The sequence below is a fragment of the Alligator mississippiensis genome, chromosome 4 (genome assembly GCF_030867095.1).
Source record: "Alligator mississippiensis isolate rAllMis1 chromosome 4, rAllMis1, whole genome shotgun sequence".
In the NCBI taxonomy this organism is placed as follows: domain Eukaryota; kingdom Metazoa; phylum Chordata; order Crocodylia; family Alligatoridae; genus Alligator; species Alligator mississippiensis.
The window spans coordinates 154,484,681-154,508,351 of NC_081827.1; the positions used below are offsets into that span (position 1 = coordinate 154,484,681).

At 49.9% G+C, this 23,671-nt stretch overlaps 1 protein-coding gene across 3 annotated transcripts in view; it reads right to left on the bottom strand.

Annotated features, from left to right (window-relative positions):
• LOC102561347 (acid-sensing ion channel 2) overlaps positions 1-23,671 on the bottom strand; it is a 481,367-nt gene that overhangs the window by 170,614 nt on the left and 287,082 nt on the right. For all 3 annotated transcript variants that reach the window (XR_002094474.2, XM_059726831.1, XM_019500653.2), the window contains exon 3: positions 15,188-15,315. Coding sequence is in view for 2 of the 3 variants with exons in the window: in XM_059726831.1 (XP_059582814.1) it covers positions 15,188-15,315 (128 nt within the window). In the remaining variant the exon portion in view is untranslated. The remainder of the gene's footprint in view (positions 1-15,187; positions 15,316-23,671) is intronic.

Here is a 23,671-nt window from a genome sequence, read left to right on the forward strand (position 1 = left end):
GTGCCCTGGTGAACAGTTGTTCACCAAGCCCTTGATGTACTTTCTTGATGTAGCAGTTAGCTCCTACCAAGTCCCTTCTCAGCCTTCTCTTTATTAGGCCAAAGAGTATCGGGTCCGTCATCCTTTCCTCGTATGGCTTCCTGTGCAAGTCTCTGATCATACAGATGGCCCTTCTCTGAACTCTCTCAAGCTTTACCATGTCCTTGTTAAAGTGCAGCGCCCAGAACTGGATGCTGTTCTCCAGCTGTGGTCTCACCAATGCCAAGTCGAGCAGAAGAATCACTTCCTTGGTTTTGCGGGAGATGCATTGATTGATGCATGCCAGAGTGTTATTTGCCCTGCTGGCTACAGCATCGCACTGCCAGCTCATATTCATACTGTGGTCTATTATTTGCCCTAGGTCCCTTTTGTTCATAGTGCTGGTCAGTTTGTCACTGCCAAGCTTGTAGGTGTGTAGTAGGGGTGTGCGAAGCAGCCCTATTCGATTCGGATTCAGCCTGAATCAGGGACAGTGATTTGATTCATTGATTCAGATCTCTGTCACTGATTCAATTTGGTCGAAGCCAAATCTGAAGATTCAATGCTGATTTGGACATAGGCATAGCTGTAAATGTTTTTTCTACATACCTAGAGGTACCAGCGCAGCTTGTGAATGTTGCAATGCTGGGGCGGATGGAGCGTCTCACAGGAACACAGAGGGCCCCTACACGTGTTCAGTGGTGAACCCAGAAGTGGACCAGAAGCACTTCCGGTCCACTTCCGGGTCCTCTGGTGAGCATGCGGGGGCCCCTGCTTGGGCCCCCCTGGCTCAGTGATCAGCCATGGGGGGACTCCAGGTGCCCCCCCCCCCCCAAACCCAGAAGGTACCAGTCACTGAGCCAGGGGTGCGTGGCAGGGGGACCCAGTACACTCTCCAGCGGACCTGGAAATGGCCAGAAGTACTTCTGCTGCCGAGCATGCTGGGGACCCCACTGCACTCCTGTGGGATGCTCCATCTGCCCCAGCAACACAGCATTCATGAGCTACCTGCTACCTAGATGTATTTAGAAAAAACATTTTAAAGTTGTGTCTATGTCCAAATTGCTGAATTTTTCTGAATCTCTCCAAATCAATTTGGAGGCTTCTGATTTGATTCGGAGAGATTAAAGGGTCCTCTGATTTGATTCAGATTCAGAGATTCAGCCACCAAATCGGGCCAAATCTCTGCCAAATTGAATCAGGGACCAAAGCTTCTCACAACCCTGGTGTGTAGGGGGTTGTTCATCCCCAGGTGGAGCACTTTACATTTCTCAATGTTGAACTTCATCTGGTTCTGACCCACCCAACTGGCCAGCCTGTCTAAATCTGCCTGCATCTGTATCTTACCTTCAAGTGTGACCATGTGTCCCCATAACTTGGTGTCATCTGCAAACTTGACAAGTGAGCTCTTTACCCCCACATCTAAATCATTGATAAAGATGTTGAAAAGTACTGGACCAAGCACTGACCCCTGTGGGACACCGCTGCCCACTTCTCACCAGGACAACACAGATCCATTCATTAGGACTCTCTGGGTCCTATCCTGCATCCAGCTTCCTACCCACCTAACTGCCTCATAGTTAAGCCCACAGTCCTCCAATTTTCTTGCAAGGACATTGTGGAATACCAGATCAAAGGCTTTTGAAAGTCAAGGTATACAATGTCAACCTCCTCTCTCTTATCCAGGTGGTGAGTTACCTGATTGTAAAAGGAGATGAGGTTGGTAAGACAAGACCTGCCCACGACGAAGCTATGCTGGCTGTTGTTCAGAATCCTATCTTCTGCAAGTCTATCGCACATAGACTCCTTAATGAATTTTTCCTGGGATAGAAGTTAGGCTAATTGGCCTATAGTTATCCAGGTCTTCCCTCCTCCCCTTCTTGAAGATGGGCACAACACTGGCCCTCTTCCAGTCCTCAGGGACCTCTCTGGAGTACCATGAGTTTTGGAACAGTTTTGTTGGGGTCTCTATGATGACTTCAGCCAGCTCCTTCAGCACTCTCAAATGGAGTTCATTCGGTCCAGCTGACCAATTTTTTAAATTGATCACACGTCAGTTCTATGGCAATAGTAGGAAGGCAGTCATTTCTGCCCTGCTTGTTTTGTATCCTATCTGGAATGATTTTCCCCTTGGCCCAGTGAAATACCAAAGCAAAGTAGTCTATCAGGAGTTCAGTTTTCTCCTTAGTGCCAATAATGAGCTGTCCTGAGTTGTTGAGCAATGACCCCACACTCCCGTTTGTTTTCCTCCTGTCCCTACATATCCAAAGAAGGGCTTCTTGTTGTCCTTGATTCCAGTTGCTAATTTAAATTGCCTTAGCCTTTCTAATTTATTTTCTACAAGTGTGTGCCGTTGTTACATAGTCCTCCTTGGGGCTTCTATTGTTTGTACGCCTCTTTCTTCTTTCTTAGGAGGACCATGATTTCCCTGTTTAGCCAAGAGAGCTTCCCAGTCCTTTTGGTACCTTTCCTCTACATGGAAATGCCCTTAAAGAACAACCAATCTTCATGCACTCCTTTTGCCTTTGGTCCCTGGTTCCACAGTGCTAACCCTATTAGTGACCTGAGCTTGTTGAAATTTACATTTTTGAAGTCCAAAACTTCAACCCTGCTAGCTGATTTGTCTGTCTTGCAATGGACAGTGAACATGATGGTTTCATGGTCACTGTTGCCCAGGCTACCCTCTATATTTCAGTCGGTCACCAGGTCATCTCCTTTGGCCAGGACCAAGTCTAGGAGAGCATTACCTCTGGTTGGCCCATGCACCTTCTGAGCCAGGAAGAGCTCTTTGATGCAGGTCAGGAAGGAATATGACTGGTCCGACTTGGCTGAGTGTTCCTCCCAAGAGATATCTGGATAAGTGAAGTCACCCATGATGACCATGTCCTGTGCATGTGTGGCCTTTGTCTGTTCTCAGGTGAACTCTAGATTGAGTTGCTCCCCATAGTTTGGTGGTCTATAGTATGCACCTACAGTTAGGTCTTTCTCGCCACCCCACCTCCCCCCACCCCCCGGCAGCTTGATCCAGCAGGTTTCAAGCCATTCTTCTTTGGAGCTGATATCAGTATCCAAGGAGGTGTTCTCCTCCTTCACATAGACAGCTATACCCCCACCTTTCTTCCCTACTTGGTCCATTTTATGTAGGGTGCAGCCCTCTGTGGCTACACTCCAATCATTTGAGGAGTCCCACCAGGTCTCTATAATCCCTACTAGGTCATAATGCCCACTGGAGAGCAGGAGGGATAGCTCTTCCTGCTCATTCCCCATGCTCCTGGTATTAGTGTACAGGCCAGGAACATGGGGAACAAGCAGGAGGAGACTGGAAATCTTCAAGATGAGACTGGACAGTCAGCTTGCTGGGGTCATCTGACCCCAGCTGTCCTTCCTACCTGGTGCAGGGGGCTGGACCCAATGATCTTCCAAGGTCCCTTCCAGTTTTACAATCTATGAATCTATGAATAATCCTGTGTATGAGTCCTGTCTTTAACTACATGCTAGCTTGCTTTTAATATTGATGTCTGAGCACTAACATCTACAGTGTGCTGAACAGTCATAATTGCCACCCCCTGGGAATTCAGAGGAACATACGCTATGTTTTCTCTTTAACTGTGCGGGCCGGGAGTGGTCCGAGGCCCTCGGGGGTGCGCGGCAGGCTGTGGCCAGCAGCCCTGGCACGCGGGTCGGGGAATGCAGGCTGGCGGACTAGAATTAGGCACGGACGCTTAGCGGTTGATTAAAGGTTATTTTACTTACACCGTAGATGGTTGCGGTGCAGGCAGGAAAACTTGCTTGAGTTGCAGTTACAGACAGGAAAGAAGAAAAGCGGACAAGAGTTCCTTCCACGCAAACTCTAGCCCAATCCGGTTGAAGGCTCTAAAACCGCGAGCCCGTCGTGTCAACCAAAGAAAACAACTCGGAGAAGAGCTCTGGATACACTCACACGAAGTTTGCTAGGCTCCGTGGAACTTGCGCGCAGGGAAGGGGTTCGTCGAGGAATCGTTTGGCGACGGGGAGAGGCCAGAGGTTGATCAGACCCCTATAGCCTTCTTAAGGTACGCGCTGGGTTCGATAGGCTCCGCAGTGCTTAGAGTTCTTCACAAGACGTGAAGCCCTCCTCCTCCAGATGGTTGTGGAGTCCTCCCTTGCGGGGTTCTCCTTAGAGTTCTCCAACTTGGGCAGAAACCGCTCAAGCCTCTTATACAGCTAGCAAGCCAATCACTAGCTGCCATGTGGGAATAATTTAGAACTGGCCAATAGTGGGACACAAATTGGCATGCGGGTGGCGGGAACTCCTTTGCACCGTGCACTTCTCTTTGCAACTGAGAAATGCACCCTGCAAAGAAAGCTCCGAGTGGCAGGAAATAATTTAGCAGTGCCGAAGTGCACACAAACAAAATCACACCCTTGGGTTGTGACATTAACTAAATGATGGAAGCTGAATGTAGTGTATGGGAGTTGGGTTGTACACCTTTAAATAATCTGTGATCCACTACTGGCACTCAATGGGTTCTAGGTATAGCAGACATAGTTATTTGGACTCCACTGTACCAGTGTAAGAAAAGACTCAGGCACAGAAGTCACCCAAAGCTCACAGCCCTCCTGCTCTCCAGTTGCCTATTACAGGTTTCCCTTGATTTATGTGGTACATGCATTCCTGGAGAACACCGCATAAATCGAATCTGCATAAAGTGAACCTACTTTGTAATGTAATAAATAGGGATAGGTTCCCCTGTCAGCTCCCGTGGTTGGCTGGGGTGAGTGTGGACAAGCAGAGCCCTGGGTGGTGTGGGACGCAGCACTCACCCCAGCCCTGGCTGCAGCGGCCCTGGGAGCTGCTGGCACCAGCTGCCAGAGGCCACTGGGCTGCACCATGCCCCAAACCCCTGTGGGGCTCTGCCTGTCCCCACTCACCACAGCTCCTGCTGCAGCTGTCCCAAGGGGTTGGGGCATGGCACAGTGCAGCGGCTGCAAGTAGGCGGCATCCACGGCTGCAGCAGGGGCCGGCTGGTGCGTGCAGCAGGGGCTGGCTGGTGCGTGCAGCCAGATGAGACCAGGCTAGGGCCAGTGGTGTGCTCAGGGGCTCCAGGCTCTTCCTGGTGCTCTGCCGGTCTCCACCCCAGCCCTGGCTGCAGCGGTTCTGGGAGCTGCCGGCACCAGCTGCCTGCACCAGGGCACGGGGAGTTGGTATTGGCCGCTCCCGGGACAGCTGCAGCAGGAGCCTGGATGAGTGGGGACAGGCAGAGCCCTGGGGGGTTCAGGGCATGGTGCAGCCCAGTGGCTGCTGGCAGCTGGTGCTGGCAGCTCCTGGGGCCACTGCAGCTTGGGCTGGGATGAGTGCTGCGCCCTGCACTGCCCAGGGCTCTGCTCATCTGCACTCACCCCAGATGGCCCCAGGAGCAGCTGACAGGGGAACCTATCCCTATTTCTTATATTACCGTATAAAGTAGATTTGCTTTATGCAAATTTGATTTATGAGGCATTCTCTGGGCCCATGCCCATCGTATATATGCAAATTTACCTTGCATATAAGAAATCTCGGGTACAAAAGGGTCATTGCATAAAAGTGAATTTGTATAAATCAAACCCGCATAAATCGAGGGAGACCTGTACTTGCCTGATCAAGGTCTTGTAGTAAGATTTAACAGGATGCTTGTTAGGAGGCAGGAGACTCTGCTACATCACGATCAAATACATAAGACAAAAGTCATATAGGTTGCTTTTCCAGTTACTGTTCTTATGTGTCCTTGGATGTGTATCTTAACTCCTTTCTGCCTTGAGACATACAAGCTGCAATTAGTCATCTGCTGAAAGCCTTTTGGAAGCTGTGATGAATTCAGTTCAACTAACTTTGCAGCTAAGCTCTTTTCAAATTAAGAGATGCAAGACACAACAAACCAACTGGAGATCTCACATTTAGCCAGTGTATTTCAGAGACCTTGGCTATTGCAGGGTCCTCAATTCAGTAAGCCATTTCTGGCCACAAAGCTGTTAATTTAACCAAAAGTAATCTGGTTCAGGACACTGCATAGGATGACACAGGAAAGGAGATGGTATTCTTTAATTAGCCTTTATCACCCCTGGAAGTTGAGCTTCTCAGGAAACTGAAGTGACATATTTCCATCATGAAGTATTCTCTGCTCTCCCACTGTTCATCCAGCAGGCAGGACTTGCCAAAATCCTTCTCTGAAGTGTAACACACTCCCTGTCTCTGAAGTTTACAAAACCCCATGAGTAAGGAACCCTAGGGATGAACTCTGAGTAAGGCTTACAATTTATTCATCGCCAGGGATTCTGATTTTCCTTGGTAAAAAACTGCAAATTCTCTGATAAAACCTCCTAAATCCATGATTGAAATGAAAGGCCCCTCACTCCCTCCCACAGCCTCCCCGGGCCCTGCTGGTGCCCTTCACTCCCCACCCCCAAAGCTCCCTGGCCCTGTTCATGTCCCTCACTCCTTCCTTCCCACAGCCCCTACATCACTGCTCATGCCCCTCACTTCCCCCCACAGGTCCCCCAGCCTTGCCAGTGCCCTCCCAGATGGGGTCCTTAGCTGCCAGGGCTACAAGACCAGGGACTCAGGTCCGCAATCCTCTTCCCCAGCAGGAGACGGCAGCTGCTGCAGTGAAGTGAAGCTCCCCACCTCTGCTGCCTGCGGCCTGCCCCTGCAGGCTGGAGGGGGCTGGCTCCCTGCTTCTGTGCGCACTCCCGGGGGGCAGTGGGGACCCATGCCCCCCAGATCTGTGCACGGGGTGGAGGTGGGCATGGACTGCCTGCTGTGGGCTGGGCTCCTGCCCTGCTGTCCTCCCCCAGGGCTTTTGCTGCTGCAGAGGGAAGCACCAGTCTTCCCCTACAGCCCAGGGACCACTCCGCCCGACAGCAGCTCCCCTTTCCATCCCTGCCAGAGGCAAGTAGGTTAGTGCACACGACATGGGGGCTTAATCAGCCCCAAATTGAAGCAGTGTTTTTTAAAACCCGCTGCTTCAACTTAGGGTGCCCGTTTCATCTACACACGCCCAGAGTTAACAGTAGTAAAATACTTCACTAGAGAAGTGCTGCTTCTAGTCTAGGTTGATAATTGTGTTATCACCAGGGTTTACTCCACTTCCACCAGAGTGCAGCCAGTCCAGAGAGGACTGGATATGGAGATAAAGGATGCACAGGGGATTGTTCCAGGGGAGATCATTGCTAGTCTTCTGCTTTGTAGTGAGACAGAGTGTCAGATAACATTTTCATCCCCTCACCAGTGTTGCCCAAACTACACAAGAACAGAACTTTCCAGTTACACATCAACTCCTCTTGCCAAGTTCTAAGAACACACCATATGCTTTTAAAAACTGCTCAGCCAAAGATCAACAAGGCAGATGTATTCTGGGGAGATGGCATCTTCTGCCTGTTACATTTCATTACAAGGTCAGACAGTGCGAAAAAAAAAAAGGATGCAAAAGTTGGAAAACAGGAGTTACCACACAGAGATTTTCAGCCCTGGATCGTTGCCATATGTTCTAATTATGAATTACAGTGGGTTTGGTTCCCATCTACACTTTAGGCCCTCTAAAACCTGAGGGTAAAATTCATGCCTACTCACTTAAATGCCCATTTCCACTACTCTGCTGCGTATATGAGTCTGAGTATTAATGTGAATCAAGCCCTCTTTGTTCAGATGAATTTATTCAAGTAACAATTAGAGACAGCAAAGTTGCCTGGACACAATATGACTATTATCTCTTGAGGTTGGGAATTTTCAGATGGGTTTGGCTTCCCTCAGATGTGTGGACAGGCATTGAAGTGAACCAAACTCATTGCTGACCTAATAGCAGCTATCACTCCACTAAAACTTGACAGCTTATCATTAACGAGGAGGTTGAAAAATGGGCCAAAAGAAGTAATACAGTTTCTCCTTTAACTCTATAACTGCCTTCTTCAATGAAAGGCAAAGTTCTGTGGGTAGATGCACTGAAGTTTCTCATTAAGTGGAAGTGTCTGTACTCACAGTTAATGCACAGAAAGCTTACTGCACAGTAAAATACTGGGCAATAAGCTTTCCCTGGGAGCATGTCTACAGCGACTTGGATGAGGGGGTGAAAAGCACCTTGTTCAAATTCGCAGGTGACACTAAGATGTGGGAGAAGTGGGCACGCTAGAAGGGAGGGACAGGCTGCAATTGGATCTGGACAGGTTACAGAGGTGGGCGGATGACAATAAGATGGGATTTAATACTGACAAGTGCAGGGTACTGCACCTAAGGAGAAAGAACCAGCAACATACCTACAGGCTGGGGAATTCCCTTCTCATCAGCACAGAGGCAGAAAAGGATCTTGGAGTCATTATGATCTTGGAGATCATCTCGGGAACCAGCAGTGGGAAGGAGAGGAGGCAGCACACGTGTGTCCCGCACACACGTGTGCCCTTCTTACCAACCAACTGACCGGAGGCGGCGGCGGCAGCAGCAACAACAGAGGAATCGGCAGCGGGGGCAGCAGCAGCTGATCCCCCGAAGGTAAGTGGGGCAGAGGGACCCGGCGCAGCTGAGCCGGATCCGGAGGGGAAACCCCCCGGGTCCCATATAGCTGAGCCGGTAGGGAGCCGCGCTCCCGAGCCGCGCGGCGCAAACAGAGCGTGCAAACAGGCGCGCTCTGTAAGAGCACGCCGGTGTTTGCGCGGGCGTTTACGCCGGAGGGTGGGCCAGGAGGGCCAGGAGTGGGACTCCTGTAGGGGTAGGGCGTAGACACCGCGCAGGTCTACAAACAGCAGCTTGTAGAATGGTGTCTACGAGGAGTACTGCTAGGGCCTCTGCCCAGGGGGACAAGGCTACCAGGGGCCGGTCTGAGGCCTCCACCCAGACCGAGCCCATGGGGGAGCCGGTGTCCCCCTACCTCCTGGCCTGTGGGGGATCCCCAGCAGGGCCGGGGGGAGCAGAGATTGGGGGCCCCCACACCTGTCCAGCAGGTGCCCGTCTTAGGGCTCTGGAGGCGCAGGTGAGGGAGCTCCGGGAGGAGGTTAGCAGGCTGAGGGGGATCAGGGAGGCGGAGGAGGAAATTGACAGTTATTTCCTTTCCCTGCAGGCCCAGGCACCCAAGGAAGAAGCACCCCGGGGAATACCCTCCACAGCAGAGTGGCAGACGGTCACAGCCAGGACCGGAGCGGCACGCAGTGAACCGGTACCAGCTTCTCCAGTCCGACTGGTGAACAGGTACGAGGCCCTGGCGACCCTGCAGGAGATGGAAGGGGAGGAGGACACCCTTGGGCAAGAAGAAACACCACGTTCTTCACACCCCAAACAGATCAAGAGATCCACGATGACCCAGAGGAGGAGGCGACGAGCGCTCGTCATAGGAGACTCCATCCTGAGAGGTACGGAAGGACCCATCTGTCGCCAGGACCCCTCGGCACGAGAGGTATGCTGCCTCCCTGGAGCAAAGATTCGGGATGTGACGGAGGTAATCCAGGCCAGGATCAAGCCCACCGATTATTACCCCATGGTCCTAGTCCATGTGGGTACTAATGATGCGGCCAGGAGAACCCCCGATCACTTGATGGCGGACTACTGTGCTCTGGGCGGCGTGCTGAAGGAGTTCGGTGCCCAGGTGGTTTTCTCTTCCATCCTACCAGTGACCGGACGAGGAAGACGGCAGGAGAACTGCATCAGAGAGACCAACTGGCGGCTTCGGCAGTGGTGTCTCGAGGCAGGCTTCGGCTTCCTGGACCATGACCCGCACATCACGACGAGGGAGATGCTCAGCTGGGATGGGCTTCACCTGTCCCCCAAAGGTAAGCGTGTGTTTTCTTCTAGGTTGGCGGATCTCCTCCGGCGGGCTTTAAACTAGGCTCGTCGGGGGGAGGGGAGTATGAGGGCAGGGGAAGCTGTGGACCACCAAACCATGTGGCACCCACAAGGACAGCCCAGCCTGAAGAAGGAGAACATTGGGAACCTGAAAGCCATGGGGAGGCCAGCACAACAGAACAGGTAAGGAACAAGAAGGTAAGAAACAATGGGCCCCATGGGACTGGGAGCGGGGGGGCAGCAAAGGCGCCAGTCGCAGGGCTCAAGTGCCTATATACTAATGCTAGGAGCATGGGGAACAAGCAGGATGAACTAGCGCTCCTGCTTGCACTAAACACCTATGACTTAGTGGGGCTAACAGAGACCTGGTGGGATTCATCCCATGACTGGGCAGTACATATTGAGGGCTATAGATTGTACAGAAAGGACAGGTCGGGGAAGAAAGGGGGGGGGGGTTGCACTTTATGTCAGTGAGCAATATACATCAACCCTCATCAAGACAGAATCCGAGGCTGAGGAAGTAGAAGGATTGTGGGTTAGGCTACATGGGGGGCAAGGAGAAAGGGATTTGGTGGTAGGGGTCTGTTACAGACCCCCACACCAAGGGGAAGAAATAGATGCGGGGCTCCTGAGGCAACTCTCGGAGACCATAAAAGCTAAAGAGGCGGTAGTCATGGGGGACCTAAACTACCCGGGCATCTGCTGGGAGACGCAGACAGCAAGGTCCCATCGCTCACGCAGGTTTCTAACTTGTGTACAGGACCTCCACCTGACACAGGAGGTGTATGGTCCCACTAGGGGGAATGCCATACTGGATCTGGTATTGGCAACGGGAGATGACATGATAGGGGACCTCCAGATCGGTAGCTATCTGGGAGACAGTGATCACCTTATAATAGAATTCAACATAAGACGGTGAGTGGGTAAGGTAACTAGTAGGGTGAAAGTGCTAGACTTTAGGAAAGCTGATCTCATTGCACTCAGGCGATTAGTCAAGGAAGCACTGCAGAGTAGGAGTTTTGATGGGATGGGAGCCCAAGAAGGGTGGCTGTGCCTAAAGGAAACAATCCTTTGGGCACAAAGCAAGACGATCCCCGAGCGAGGCAAAAGAGGGAAAGGGGCCAGGAGGCTTCCATGGCTGACCAGAGAAATCCAGGGCAGCCTAAGGGCCAAAAGGGGAGCACATACAAAGTGGAAACAGGGTGAGATCACTAAAGATGAATATACCTCCTCTGCTCGTGCTTGTAGGGAGGCAGTTAGGCGGGCCAAAGCTACCATGGAGCTGAGGATGGCAACCTAAGTAAAGGACAACAAGAAATTGTTCTTTAGATATATAGGGAGTAAAAGGAAGGCCCAGGGAGGAATAGGACCCCTGCTAAATGGGCAGAAGCAATTGGTGACAGATTGGGGGGACAAGGCTGAACTCCTCAACGAGTTCTTTGCCTCAGTGTTCCTAAGCGAGGGGCACGACAAGTCTCTCACTGGGGTTGTAGAGAGGCAGCAGCAAGGCGCCAGACTTCCACACGTAGATCCTGAGGTGGTGCAGAGTCACTTGGAAGAACTGGATGCCTTTAAGTCGGCAGGCCCGGATGGGCTCCATCCGAGGGTGCTGAAGGCACTGGCCGACGTCATTGTAGAGCCACTGGCGGGAATATTCGAATGCTCGTGGCGCACGGGCCAAGTCCCGGAGGACTGGAAAAGGGCTAACGTGGTCCCCATTTTCAAAAAGGGGAGGAAGGAGGACCTGGGCAACTATAGGCCGGTCAGTCTCACCTCCATCCTTGGTAAAGTATTTGGAAAAATTATCAAGGCTCACATTTGTGAGAGCCCGGCAGGACAAATTATGCTGAGGGGAAACCAGCATGGGTTTGTGGCGGGCAGATCGTGCCTGACCAACCTAGTCTCTTTCTATGACCAGGTTACGAAACGCCTGGACACAGGAGGAGGGGTGGATGTCGTATACTTGGACTTCAGGAAGGCCTTCGATACGGTATCCCACCCCATACTGGTGAACAAATTAAAAGGCTGTGATGTGGATGACTGCACAGTCCGGTGGGTGGCGAATTGGCTAGAGGGTCACACCCAAAGAGTCGTGGTAGATGGGTCGGTCTCGACCTGGAAGGGTGTGGGCAGTGGGGTCCCGCAGGGCTCGGTCCTTGGACCGATACTCTTTAATGTCTTCATCAGTGACTTGGACGAGGGAGTGAAATGTACTCTGTCCAAGTTTGCAGATGACACAAAGCTATGGGGAGAAATGGACACGCTGGAGGGCAGGGAACAGCTGCAGGCAGACCTGGATAGGCTGGACAAGTGGGCAGAAAACAACAGGATGCAGTTCAACAAGGAGAAATGCAAAGTGCTGCACCTAGGGAGGAAAAATGTCCAGCACACCTACAGCCTAGGGAATAACCTGCTGGGTGGCACAGAGGTGGAAAGGGATCTTGGAGTCCTAGTGGACTCCAAGTTGAACATGAGCCGGCAGTGTGACGAAGCCATCAGAAAAGCCAATGGCACTTTATCGTGCATCAGCAGATGCATGACAAATAGGTCCAGGGAGGTGATACTTCCCCTCTATCGGGCGCTGGTCAGACCGCAGTTGGAGTACTGCGTGCAATTCTGGGCGCCGCACTTCAAGAAGGATGCGGATAACCTGGAGAGGGTACAGCGAAGGGCAACTCGTATGGTTAAGGGCCTGCAGACCAAGCCCTACAAGGAGAGACTAGAGAAACTGGACCTCTTCAGCCTCCGCAAGAGAAGGTTGAGAGGCGACCTTGTGGCTGCCTATAAGTTCATCACGGGGGCACAGAAGGGAATTGGTGAGGATTTATTCACCAAGGCGCCCCCGGGGGTTACAAGAAACAATGGCCACAAGCTAGCAGAGAGCAGATTTAGACTGGACATTAGGAAGAACTTCTTCACAGTTCGAGTGGCCAAGGTCTGGAACGGGCTCCCAAGGGAGGTGGTGCTCTCCCCTACCCTGGGGGTCTTCAAGAGGAGGTTAGACGAGTATCTAGCTGGGGTCATCTAGACCCAGCACTCTTTCCTGCTTATGCAGGAGGTCGGACTTGATGATCTATTGAGGTCCCTTCCTACCCTAACATCTATGAATCTATGAATCATTATAGACTCCAAGATGAACATGGGCTGCCAATGTGGGGATGCAATCAGGAAGGCTAACTGCACCTTGTCATGCATCCACAGATGCATCATGAGCAGGCCCAAGGAGGTGATCCTCCCCCTTTATATGACATTGGTCAGGTTGCATTTGGAGTACTGCATCCAGTTCTGGGTGCCACACTTCAGGAGGGATGTGGACAAAATTGAGAGGGTCCAGAGGAGGGCCACTCGCATGATCAGGGGGCAGCAAGGCAGGCCCTACGAGGAGAGGCTACGAGACCTGAACCTGTTCAGCCTCCAAAAGGGAAGGCTGAGAGGGGATCTGGTGGCCATCTGTAAACTGGCCAAGGGAGACCAGCAGGCAATGGGAGAGTCCCTGTTCCCCTGAGCACTACTGGGAGTAACAAGGAATAATGGCCATAAGTTGACAGAGAGTAGATTCAGGCTAGACATCAGGAGGCGCTACTGCACATTCAGGGCGGCTAGGATCTGGAACCAACTTCCAAGAGAAGTGGTGCTTGCTTCTACCCTGGGGGTCTTTAAAAGGAAGCTAGATAGACACCTTGCTGGGGTTGTTTGACCCCAGTACTTTTTCCTGCCATGGCAGGGGGTCGGACTTGATGATCTGCTCAGGTCCCTTCCGACCCTACCTACTATGAAACTATGAAACTATGTGCGTCCCTCAGGAGCAAATCTGCTCCAATGGGAGCAGTTCAGGGCAGGGTTATTCCTGCCCTTCTCTGTTCCCATATGGCAGCCAAAGAGAGCTCTAGGCTCCTTCTGGGTGCCAGTCCCAGGATGGCAGGCAGCAACAGGGTCAGGGCTGTGGAGAAGTTCAGGGAAGAGCTACTCCTGTCCTACTCTGCTCTCACATGGCAGCCCTGGGCTGGCAGGCAGCACCAGGGTCATGCCTGGGCTCCAAGGACTGGGAAGGAGCCGTCCCACTTCTGGGGCAGCTGCTTCCCACACCCCTGCCTCAGGCAGCTGCCTGCTGCCCAACCCCTTGTCTGAGATCAGACCTGTACTGCTTTAATGATGTTGGTGTTTGCACGTGTCGGCGGTGTTTTGTGCGGTAATTCCAGCTGGTGTAGCAAATTTGGCAGCATGATCTGCCTTAAATGACTTGAGGAGCAGCAAACTAAAACTCCGAGGAGGAGTTTTAGTTTGCTGCCTTACAGCTGCAGAGCGAAGCACTGGGCTCTGTGCAGCTCAGGGGCTCTGCAGTAAGCCCATGCAAGTGGCCCGGCAGCAGCCCGGGAAAGTACCAGGCCCCCTGCAGCTCAGGGACGGCTTTGCTCACCAACAGCTTGCCCTCCCCTCCCCTCCCCGCTGCCAGAGAAGCAGGTAAGACATGGGTGTACATGACACGGGGATTTACATTGCCCTAAATTGAAGCAGTGTTTTTAAAAACCCACCACTTCAATTTAGGGTCCCTGTCTCATCTACACACACCCTCAGACACCAGGCTAGGATAATTCCTTGGTTGGCAGAGATTTTCTTTTAATTTCCTCCCCATCCAAACACATACATGCCCCATACTCAGAATATCTCTCTCCAAACCCATGCTTGCTCCATAAATTTCTTTGCCAAGAGTTTCAAAGATATAAATTCCATAGTAACTAGATTTGCTATTAAAATAAAAAAGAGAAGCAAACACACACACTGGGTACATCTACATGTGCACTTAATGCACCAAATTTTCTGTGCAGAAAATTCAGGCTTATTAAGGGTTCCCAAGGAAGCATCTATACAAGCTGGCAGAGGGCACAGGGCTTGTCCTGAGCCCTGGGGGGTGGTATAGCTCCCTCCCAGCTAGGGGGAGAATGGGGATGGCCCTGAGCCCCAGGGGATGAGGGAAGCTGTCCTGGGTTCCGGGGCAGCTCCCTCCCAGCCACAGGGAGAGCAGGGCTGGCTCCAAGGCCCAGAGAAAGTTTGTAGTTGAGACTTTAGAATAGGAATTGCCACCAGGAAGCCCATAGCCACCACATTCGAGCAAGTTAATCTGAAATTTGCAATACCAAAAACAGGAATGACCAAAGTTTTCAAACCATGTGCCCAGTGGATCAGAGAGCATCTTTCCCCCTTTAGTAGCTGCCTTGTCTTGACCAGTTCCATGATCCCTAGATAACAGGGAAAAATGCAAAATTATTCTGAAAGTGCTGCTACAAGAAAGGGTCTATCTCACTCTCTCTCTTTCTGTATTCTCTGAAGCAACTGATAATATCAAAATGTTTGAGAGGTCTCACTCTGTCAGTAAAACTAAAGACTTACCCTTTGCTCTTGTGTGGCGACAAAGGTCTGAAATCCAGGGGCCACTCCAAAACCAAGCTCTTGGACGAATGGTGGCTCAGACTGGCTGTGGATCTGAACTTTGACTCCAGCTTCAAATGTAGTTTCCTCTAAAAAGAGAGGCAGGGATTTAGTTAAGAGTACAAAAGCCAAGGGGCATCTGGGGTTGTGACAGCCATGATCAGAGGGGACAGCCACGTGCAATCAGATTTGGATTAGATCCTGTATTGGCCCCTACTGTCCCAAAAGAGTTTTATGTGAATTCATCATGTCAGCAAATGTGCTGCTCAGAGGGATGTATGCAACTTGCCAGCTAAGCAAGTTTTCACTTTAGGCTGTTCTCAATAGGCCCAATGAAATCAAATAAGCATCACCCTTTATTGTGATTTGAACAAACTCTAGACTTATCATCTAGGGCAGGGGTGTGCAACTTCCAAGTGTTGCAGGACTCACAGACCACACTCACAGGCCACATATCCCATGGGCAGCACCAGAGGAAGCACACCCCATGGACACCTTCGCTGGTGTACCATGCACTCACACCCTTCCCCCCACCCTGAACACCACATGTCTATGACCCACCATCACTGCACTGCACATCTGTGACCCCCCTCCTCCCACCACTACATTACAGGACCATGAATGAATCCCCTACTGCACCATTTCCCATGATTCCCACCCCCTATACTGCACACATGCCCATAGGGCATCCCACCCCTTCACTTCATGCCTGTGACCCCTGAACCTCCCCACCCCTCACTGAACTTTGCATCCCAGGCTCACCATCACTGCCCTGTGCTGCTACACTGTCCTGCTCCTTGGGGCAGGAAACAGCAGCCTCAGAAAAAGGGAGGGAAGCCCAGAGACTCCAGCTGCTCTTGCAGCCAGAGCCATGGGAGCAAAGAGAGGAGGTGGCAGCAGCTAGGCAGGAGCCTGGGGAGCTGCAATTTAATCCCTTACAGCCTGCATGTGATCCACAGGCCTTCAGTCCAGTAAAACCCTGGTTTAGGGGTTTACTTCGGCTCAGACCTGATAGCATTGCTACTGATCCATGAGAATAGCAATAGCTTTGGGTGACACAGCTGCCTAGTTAGATGGGAATATAGCTTGTGGATATAACTTTCTTACTTTGTGGGGATAACTGGGATTCTTACCTTGCAGGGATAACTTTCTGTATCATGGAAAGTTCTCCATTCTCTGCACGCTTACAAAAGTTTCAAGGGATAAGGAAATGTAGATAATTTCTCCTGTTTCCTGGAAATATGTCTACATTTTCTAGGTAGCACCTGTATCTTTCTGATGTCTGCTGGACACACTAATCCACAATGTTTTTTTGGCCTACAGTGCACAGGGTGAACTGAAAGCTAGTGGGTCACCAATCTTTTATTCCCCTACCTGCTCTCTTTTTCACTTTGTGTATGTGGAGAAGTGAGATTTTAGGAGACATTCAACAGTGGAGACAGTCAGATGATGTCCCATACAACAGGGTGGGCTAATGACAGAGGGCTGAAGAAGTCTAAGTATTGTACATGTGAGTTTCCATATAGGAAAGTCAGAGGCATTCGGGTTTGCTATGATCAGTCCACCAGGCTTTCCTTTCTTCTCTCCAAGCACATGCACAGAGATTCTGGATCCCATCTATCAAGTGTCCTCTCGTGCACAAAGAAACACTGCAGCGAGGACTGTCACTTTAAAGGCTTTCCAAGCAGTGTAGTCTGGGTGTCTCTTCCACCTTTTTGGGAAGGGAGTTTCAAGCAGGCACCATGTAGAGAAGTCTGTCCTCTGCCCCAGTGCTGTTCACACAGTTTTCCCAATGACTTTGAAATGCAAAATGCTCAAAAAGCAGTGGAAGTGAAGACTCACTTCCCCCTACCAGGGCAGCATTTTCCTCCCTGAGCCACAGGATCAGGCTTGCTTAAGAAAGCAGATGCCACAGGAGGCATGTTAGGAATGAAAAAAATGTTCCCTGTGCTGCATATTTGCAGCACGGACTTTAAATTTGATACCGGGAAATCCCAGTATTAAAAAAAAACCAAACCATACTGAAAAACGCAACTCAGGTGTGGCACGTTTCCAGATCATGCCCTGAAGCACCTGGAGGCTGAGTTCTCCAGAGAGATACTCGAGCACCCAGCCAGGGCATCTCTATGCCTGCTGCATACCTCTGCTGCTCCTGCACGCTGCCTCAGCATGCTGGAGCAAATAGGAGCGAGGCAAGGCTGCAGCAGTGGCCCAGACCCAGGCTCTGTCCCAGATAAAGCAGGGATGTGCAGGTGGCGGGTACTGTGTGGGGGTGGGATGGACTGTGTGGTGCTCATGGCCCCTCCTGGCAGAGCCCCCCGGCAGGACATGGTGCTGCTTGAGACCCAGGGGCTGCACATGCTGCATGGTGCCAGCTCACTGGCACGTGCCCTTGACTAGGACTGGGCCAGCTCTTGCTGTCATCCAGGCTCCCAGCACCACATGCAGAAGTCACATGCCAGCAGGCCAGGTCGAGTCCTGCCTCCATGTGCCCTATGAACTGTTGGGCCAGGCCGACTGTATGGAGAAAAAACCAATGGAAAAAAAAAACAGAGCACACATGGGCAGCACACCCTTGCAGTGCGGGGAACACCTGACTGTGCGGTGTGTAACGCTGTAGACATGTTCGCGGTGCCACATTTCGCACAGCCACGCTCATCTGGACATGCCCATAGGGTTTAAGGATCTAGTCACTTTTGAAACTGAGATTTAAGCTCGTAAATCATTTAAATCATTTAGAGAATTTTATCCTGAAACATGATATACACAAGAAGAACAAATGAAGGTTTTCATGGCAATCATAAATCTGGTACTTTCTAGATTTTGAGTGTCTGATTTTGCAAGTTAAATGTTTGTAACACTCCATTTTAATGTGACGGAAAACATAAAAACAGTCTCTAAAAAATTCAGCTATTTTAGTGGTGGTACCGTGAGTCTGACTTTAAAGAATATCCATATTGAGTTATTATTTTGGCAGTCTGCCATCATTCGCTGACAGTGCAAGTGACATTAGTGAAATGCCCATTTTCATCCATGTATAACTCCAGTAAATCCTACTAGTATTTCACAAGACAAAGCAAAGGCATTTTCCAAGCCAGAGGAATTCCCTGGGCTAAATTTCAGAAACTTTCTGCAAACAGCCTTCTTAAAAAAATTGCAAGTCTTTTAGAAGAGGGGTATCAAGCATATAGCCCCTCCAGTTTTGTCTGACCTGTGGTGCTCATGTAGGGCACAAGAATTTTGGGTGAGGCAGGCAGGGGATAAGGCCTGCCACATAATTCACAACTATGGAGCCTTCAGTGGCCAGGGGGGCGAGGGGAGCAGGGGGGAGTGGGGGGCAAGAGACAGCTGTCAATACAGTACTGCTTATGCTGTCACTCCTTGCCACTTTCCCATTATTGCTTGCCTCACTGATGCATGCCCTGCTACTGCAAGTTGCCCCACCACTTGACCTTACCATGACTGGGTCTGGATCCAGCTTGCAAGGAGCCCTGTGGTCTATGTCCAGCCTGGGCGATGGGAGGACCAGGGTGAATTTGACATCCCTGTTTTAATGCAATAGGTTATACAACCTCTTACTCCCACATCTCTCTCTCTCCTTCATGTGCACACACACACACACGTGAGTACATACACACACACGCGTGCACACACACACACACACAGAGTACATAAAGAGGTTGGCAGGTTAAAGGGTAAGAACTTGAGAATGGCTTACTGCTGTCAAAGCAAGATACTGATGGCTAGAAACTGGTATTTAGAGGTTTGCTTTTGGGAACTGGATTATAGATAAACTAGATATGCATTAGAATAATGGTCCAGAGCAACAGCAAGGGTTAATTGATTTCTAAAAAGCCTGTCTGTGACAAAGTTTCTTCAAGGCCTGCTGTGTCTGATGTGGGCAAGCAGTGAGCAGACACACAGGCTGGAAATTGAAACAATGTGCTACTCTGTTCCATAACATGAGAGGAGGTAGCATTAGGTCACAGTTGACAGAAAGCTGCATAACCAGTCTTGGACTGTAGGCCCAAATTTGGTGAGGTGTTTAGGAAAAATGTGGTCAGGGCGAGCAGCTTTACCTGTTTTAATGCAAGACTGTGCTGTCTTCATCTCTTCTTCAGTGAAAGGAGCTATCAGGTTTTGATTTGCAGTTGGTGATTTTAGGCTGGATGTGGTTTTTTGCTGGATGACCTTGTCAAAACTCCTATTTGGTTCTGGAAAGTTGCTGTTTGTGACTAATACACTTGCAATGGCATTTGGTTGAACACGGCAGAGTCTCTGTGGCTTGCCCTCTCCAGTTGGTCTCTTGATGGTTGACCAAGCCTTTAGGCCTGAATGTGTCGTGTGTATTTTTTTTTATATGCATAATTGCAAGAGACCAAAAATCTGGTGCAAGACCAACATCATTGCAACACAGAAGCCAGGGAAAGACCCAACAGACCGAAAGAGCTACAGATATCACTTCTGTCAGTGGTCTATAAACTCCTAGAGTAACTTATCCTGAACCAGATCACACCAATTGTTGACCAACAGCTGCCACATGAGCAAGCAGGTTTCAGATTAAACTGATCAACCCTTGACTATGTGGCAGCTCTTACAACTGACATTGAGAGAGCCTTTGAGAATTGAGAAAAAGTTGGAGTGGTTCTAGTTGACTTAACAGCAGCCTACAACATGATTTGGAACCCAGGGCATCTGGTTAACTTCATCATGGACATGATCTTGAATCAGTCCTTTATTCTGAGTACATCATGCGGAAAGACAAGTCAGCACAAGAGACTCAGGAATGGAGTACCACAAGGCTCTGTCCTAGCTCCCACCCTTTTTAACATCTACACAGCAGACTACATAAACACCACATCAACTAAATACATGTATGCAGACGACCCGGAACTTGCCACTGCTAGTTATCACATATCATTAATAGAGGCTAAACTGAACTGTGACATTGCTTCCTACCTAAAAACATAGCTTCCTACCTAAAATAAACGGAACCGACTCATAGCTTCCTACCTAAAACATTGGCGATTGAAGCTGAATATACAGAAGACTACCTCAACACTTTTTCACCTAAACAATCATGCCACAAGTGCCAAGATAAGAGCTGTTGTGGAGAAAAAAGAGTTACTCTTTGAGAAGAAACAAACCTGTCTGGGTGTCACTCTAGATAGAAGCCTAACCTTCCACCAACACCTGGAGAAGTTGAGGCACAAGGTAACCTCAAGGGCAGATGCCATTAAAAGACTAGCTGGTACAACATAGGGAGCCTACTTCTCTACCTTGAGAACAACTACACTAGCCACACCACTGGAATACTGCCTCCCTGTGTGGGCAAATAGCTCCCACACCCGCAAAGTGGACAGTGCCCTGAATTCTCCACTACGAACAATAAGTGCTGTCAGAATGGGAAACATGTTCATACATGGAATAGGAAAACATGTTTATCTTGGCAGGAACCCCCCCCCCCCCCCCATAACATCAAGAGGTCTGGAATATGGCTTGACCTAGCAACCAAAACCCAACAGGAAGCCCATTCACTACAGGACATGACTGAAAAATACCCAATGCAGAAACATCTAAGAAGCGGAAAACCCCTTCCAGTATCCACCAGAAACATCACAGAGTAAGCAGGAGACACTATACTGTCATCATAGCCCCAGAGAAGGTGGGAAGAGCAATGGGATAACAACTGCACACCACTACACAACTACATACAACTACCATCCTGATATCCTTCTGGTCATAAACTCCCATGTAAGGCACAGGTAAACCTGAATCAACTGTGATCAGGCTATGAAGTCTTCAATAAAATCAAATATAAAATGGGCCTTACAAACTCACCATTGTGTCCCTGTAGCAAAGGAGATCATACAACCTAGCATATACTAACTGGCTACCTTCTATATGGTCTACCAGAGGGAGTGACCAGTCTGAAAGATTGCGATAATAGTGATGGATGTACTCTTAAATGGTTGGAGTCAACCTTCTGAAGTCATATGCAAGAAGAAGAAGGTCACAGTGCCCAGCCGCAGAACCCTTGGGATTTCTGGTTTTGGGGAACAGACCAAATTAGAACATACGTAAAGCCCAAATTAGGATGTGTGCATGTGATGGATTTGTGAAACAAAGGATTATGCTGACAGGGCAGAACGTGGACAGTATGACAACCACTGAGAGACCAATCAGCAATGGCCAGAAATGAAGAGTCATCAGGAGGAGAAAAGACTACAAAAGAAGGGATTTCAGAGCAGGGCATACCACTGGCCCATCTCACCCACCCCACTGGAGGGTGGGGGGGAGAGAGGTCAGGTCTCAGCCTCCAACCTTCAGGCTGCTGACATCTGACATTCAAGAGAGAACCTCAGGGTGAAGCTCATGTACTGGCCAGATGTACCTTCCCTCTGATGACAGCTCTAGAACTGGTAAATATAGAATTGTTTGTATTATTCTTATCTCCTATCACTGTGTATCAATAAAATTAACCTGCTATTGAATAGAGAGGTTGTGGCTGGTCTGAGGTTTTGGGTCCACCTTGAACAAGGTATCGGATAGGGCTGTGCAAAGCTTTGGTCGCTGATTCAATTTGGCAGAGATTCAGCCTGATTTGGTGGCCGAATCTCTGAATTCACATTGAATCAGGAGACCCTTTTATCTCTCCGAATCAAATCAGAACCCTCCAAATCAATTTGGAGAGATTCAGAGATATTTGGTGATTCAGACATAGATACAGCTTTATATGTTTTTTCTACATACCTCAAGGTACCAGGTGCCTTGTGTGAATGTTGAGATGGTGGGGTGGATGGAGCATCCCATGGGAGCATGGGGGGCGGGGTCCCCAGTGCCCTCGGCGGTGGACCTGGAAGTGGACCAGAAACACTTCTGGTCCACTTCTGAGTCTACTACGGAGTGTGCGGGGGACCCCTCCCCCTTCCCCAGCTTGGCAAATGGTGTCTCCTGGGTCTGGGGGGCCTCTTGGGTTCCCCAATGGCTGATTGCTGAGTCAGGGGGGCACTGGGGTGGGGAGTTCTGGTTCACTTTTTAGTCTGCTGCCAAGTACCCAGGGCCCCCCCTCCCCCCGAGCTCATGTGGGACACTCCACTGCCCCACCATCTCAGCGTGCATGAGCCGTGCCTGGTACCTCGAGGTATGTAGAAAAAACATTTAAAGTTGTGTCTATGGCCAAATTGCTGATTCTCTGAATCAGAATCAAATCTTCGGATTTGGATTCAGCTGAATTGAATAGGGACAGTGATCCAAATCAACTAATCGAATCGCTGTCCCCCGAATCAGGCTGAATTTGGATCCAAATCTGAATCAAATATGGCCTGCTTCACACACTCCTAGTAGCTGGGTCATAAATCCAATGCCAACAGATACCAGTTGGAAGTTACCAGATGGACATAAAGGGCACTTACACACACTCAGGGAGGCTGTTATGACATGCTTTAAATCAAGTGTACTGGAGCAGCCTCAATCGAGTCTTATGGGGCATGGCAATTAATGAGCTTTTGTTCCAAGTGCCCTGCCACATTTTTTTCATCATGGGGATGCTGATACCCATGATGTTTGAGCATTTTTAATTAGCGTGGCTCATTAATTAAAGTGCCCCCCCCCTCCGCTTCCCGGAGCATGTCTATAAACACCCAAAGTCTCACAAATTCTTTCTCTCAACATGAAAACAATGTAAGTTTTTCAAAGAAATGCTGCATCATTATTTTTGTGCTGTAATATGAGCTGTTTGAAGTACTGCTGTTGAGCAGTGTGACAGCTTGGTCACTGCCTTAATCATTGTAACTAAAAACAATTAGTGCAAAAATTGCCTCTCTGAAACCAGACATTGGTGGAGGTTCCTGAACGTAGGGCTCTCTTACATACTGTGTTTGACTATCTCTGTCCCAAGGCAGGTGTATAGTCTATTAATAAACACATTGCATTAAGAACATACCCACTGATTCTTCTTCCAGCAGGATCCTGACCTCTGAGGTCCTAGCATCTGCTAATGCCCAGCAGATGGACAATGCTTTGAAAGATTGCAGACAGTGTCCATGGAAATGGTGTAGATGGTACCACAGCAACCCAATTATCCAGTGACCTTGCATTAACAGAGAACTTGGTAAATGGGGGGGTCAGCCAGTTCAGCATGCTCAGAAGTTTGTGGTCATGATTCTCCTACCCTTAACACAACTATTTGAGCCTGTTATCTAGCTTTCCTGACTGCATACTGTTTAGGCCTGTGTGAAGCAGCTGGTGTCATGACCCAAAGGTCTGATTTTTTTTTGTGTGTGCTTCGGCACTAAGAATTATCCCCGCAGGTATGCAGCTTCGTTGCACAGAGGAGTTCTGCTGCGCAGAGAACCCGCATGCAGGGAAGTGTTCCCGCCACTTTGCAGCGATCTTTGTAGGGTGCATTTCCTTTGCAGCACAGAAATGCACGGTGCAAAGGTT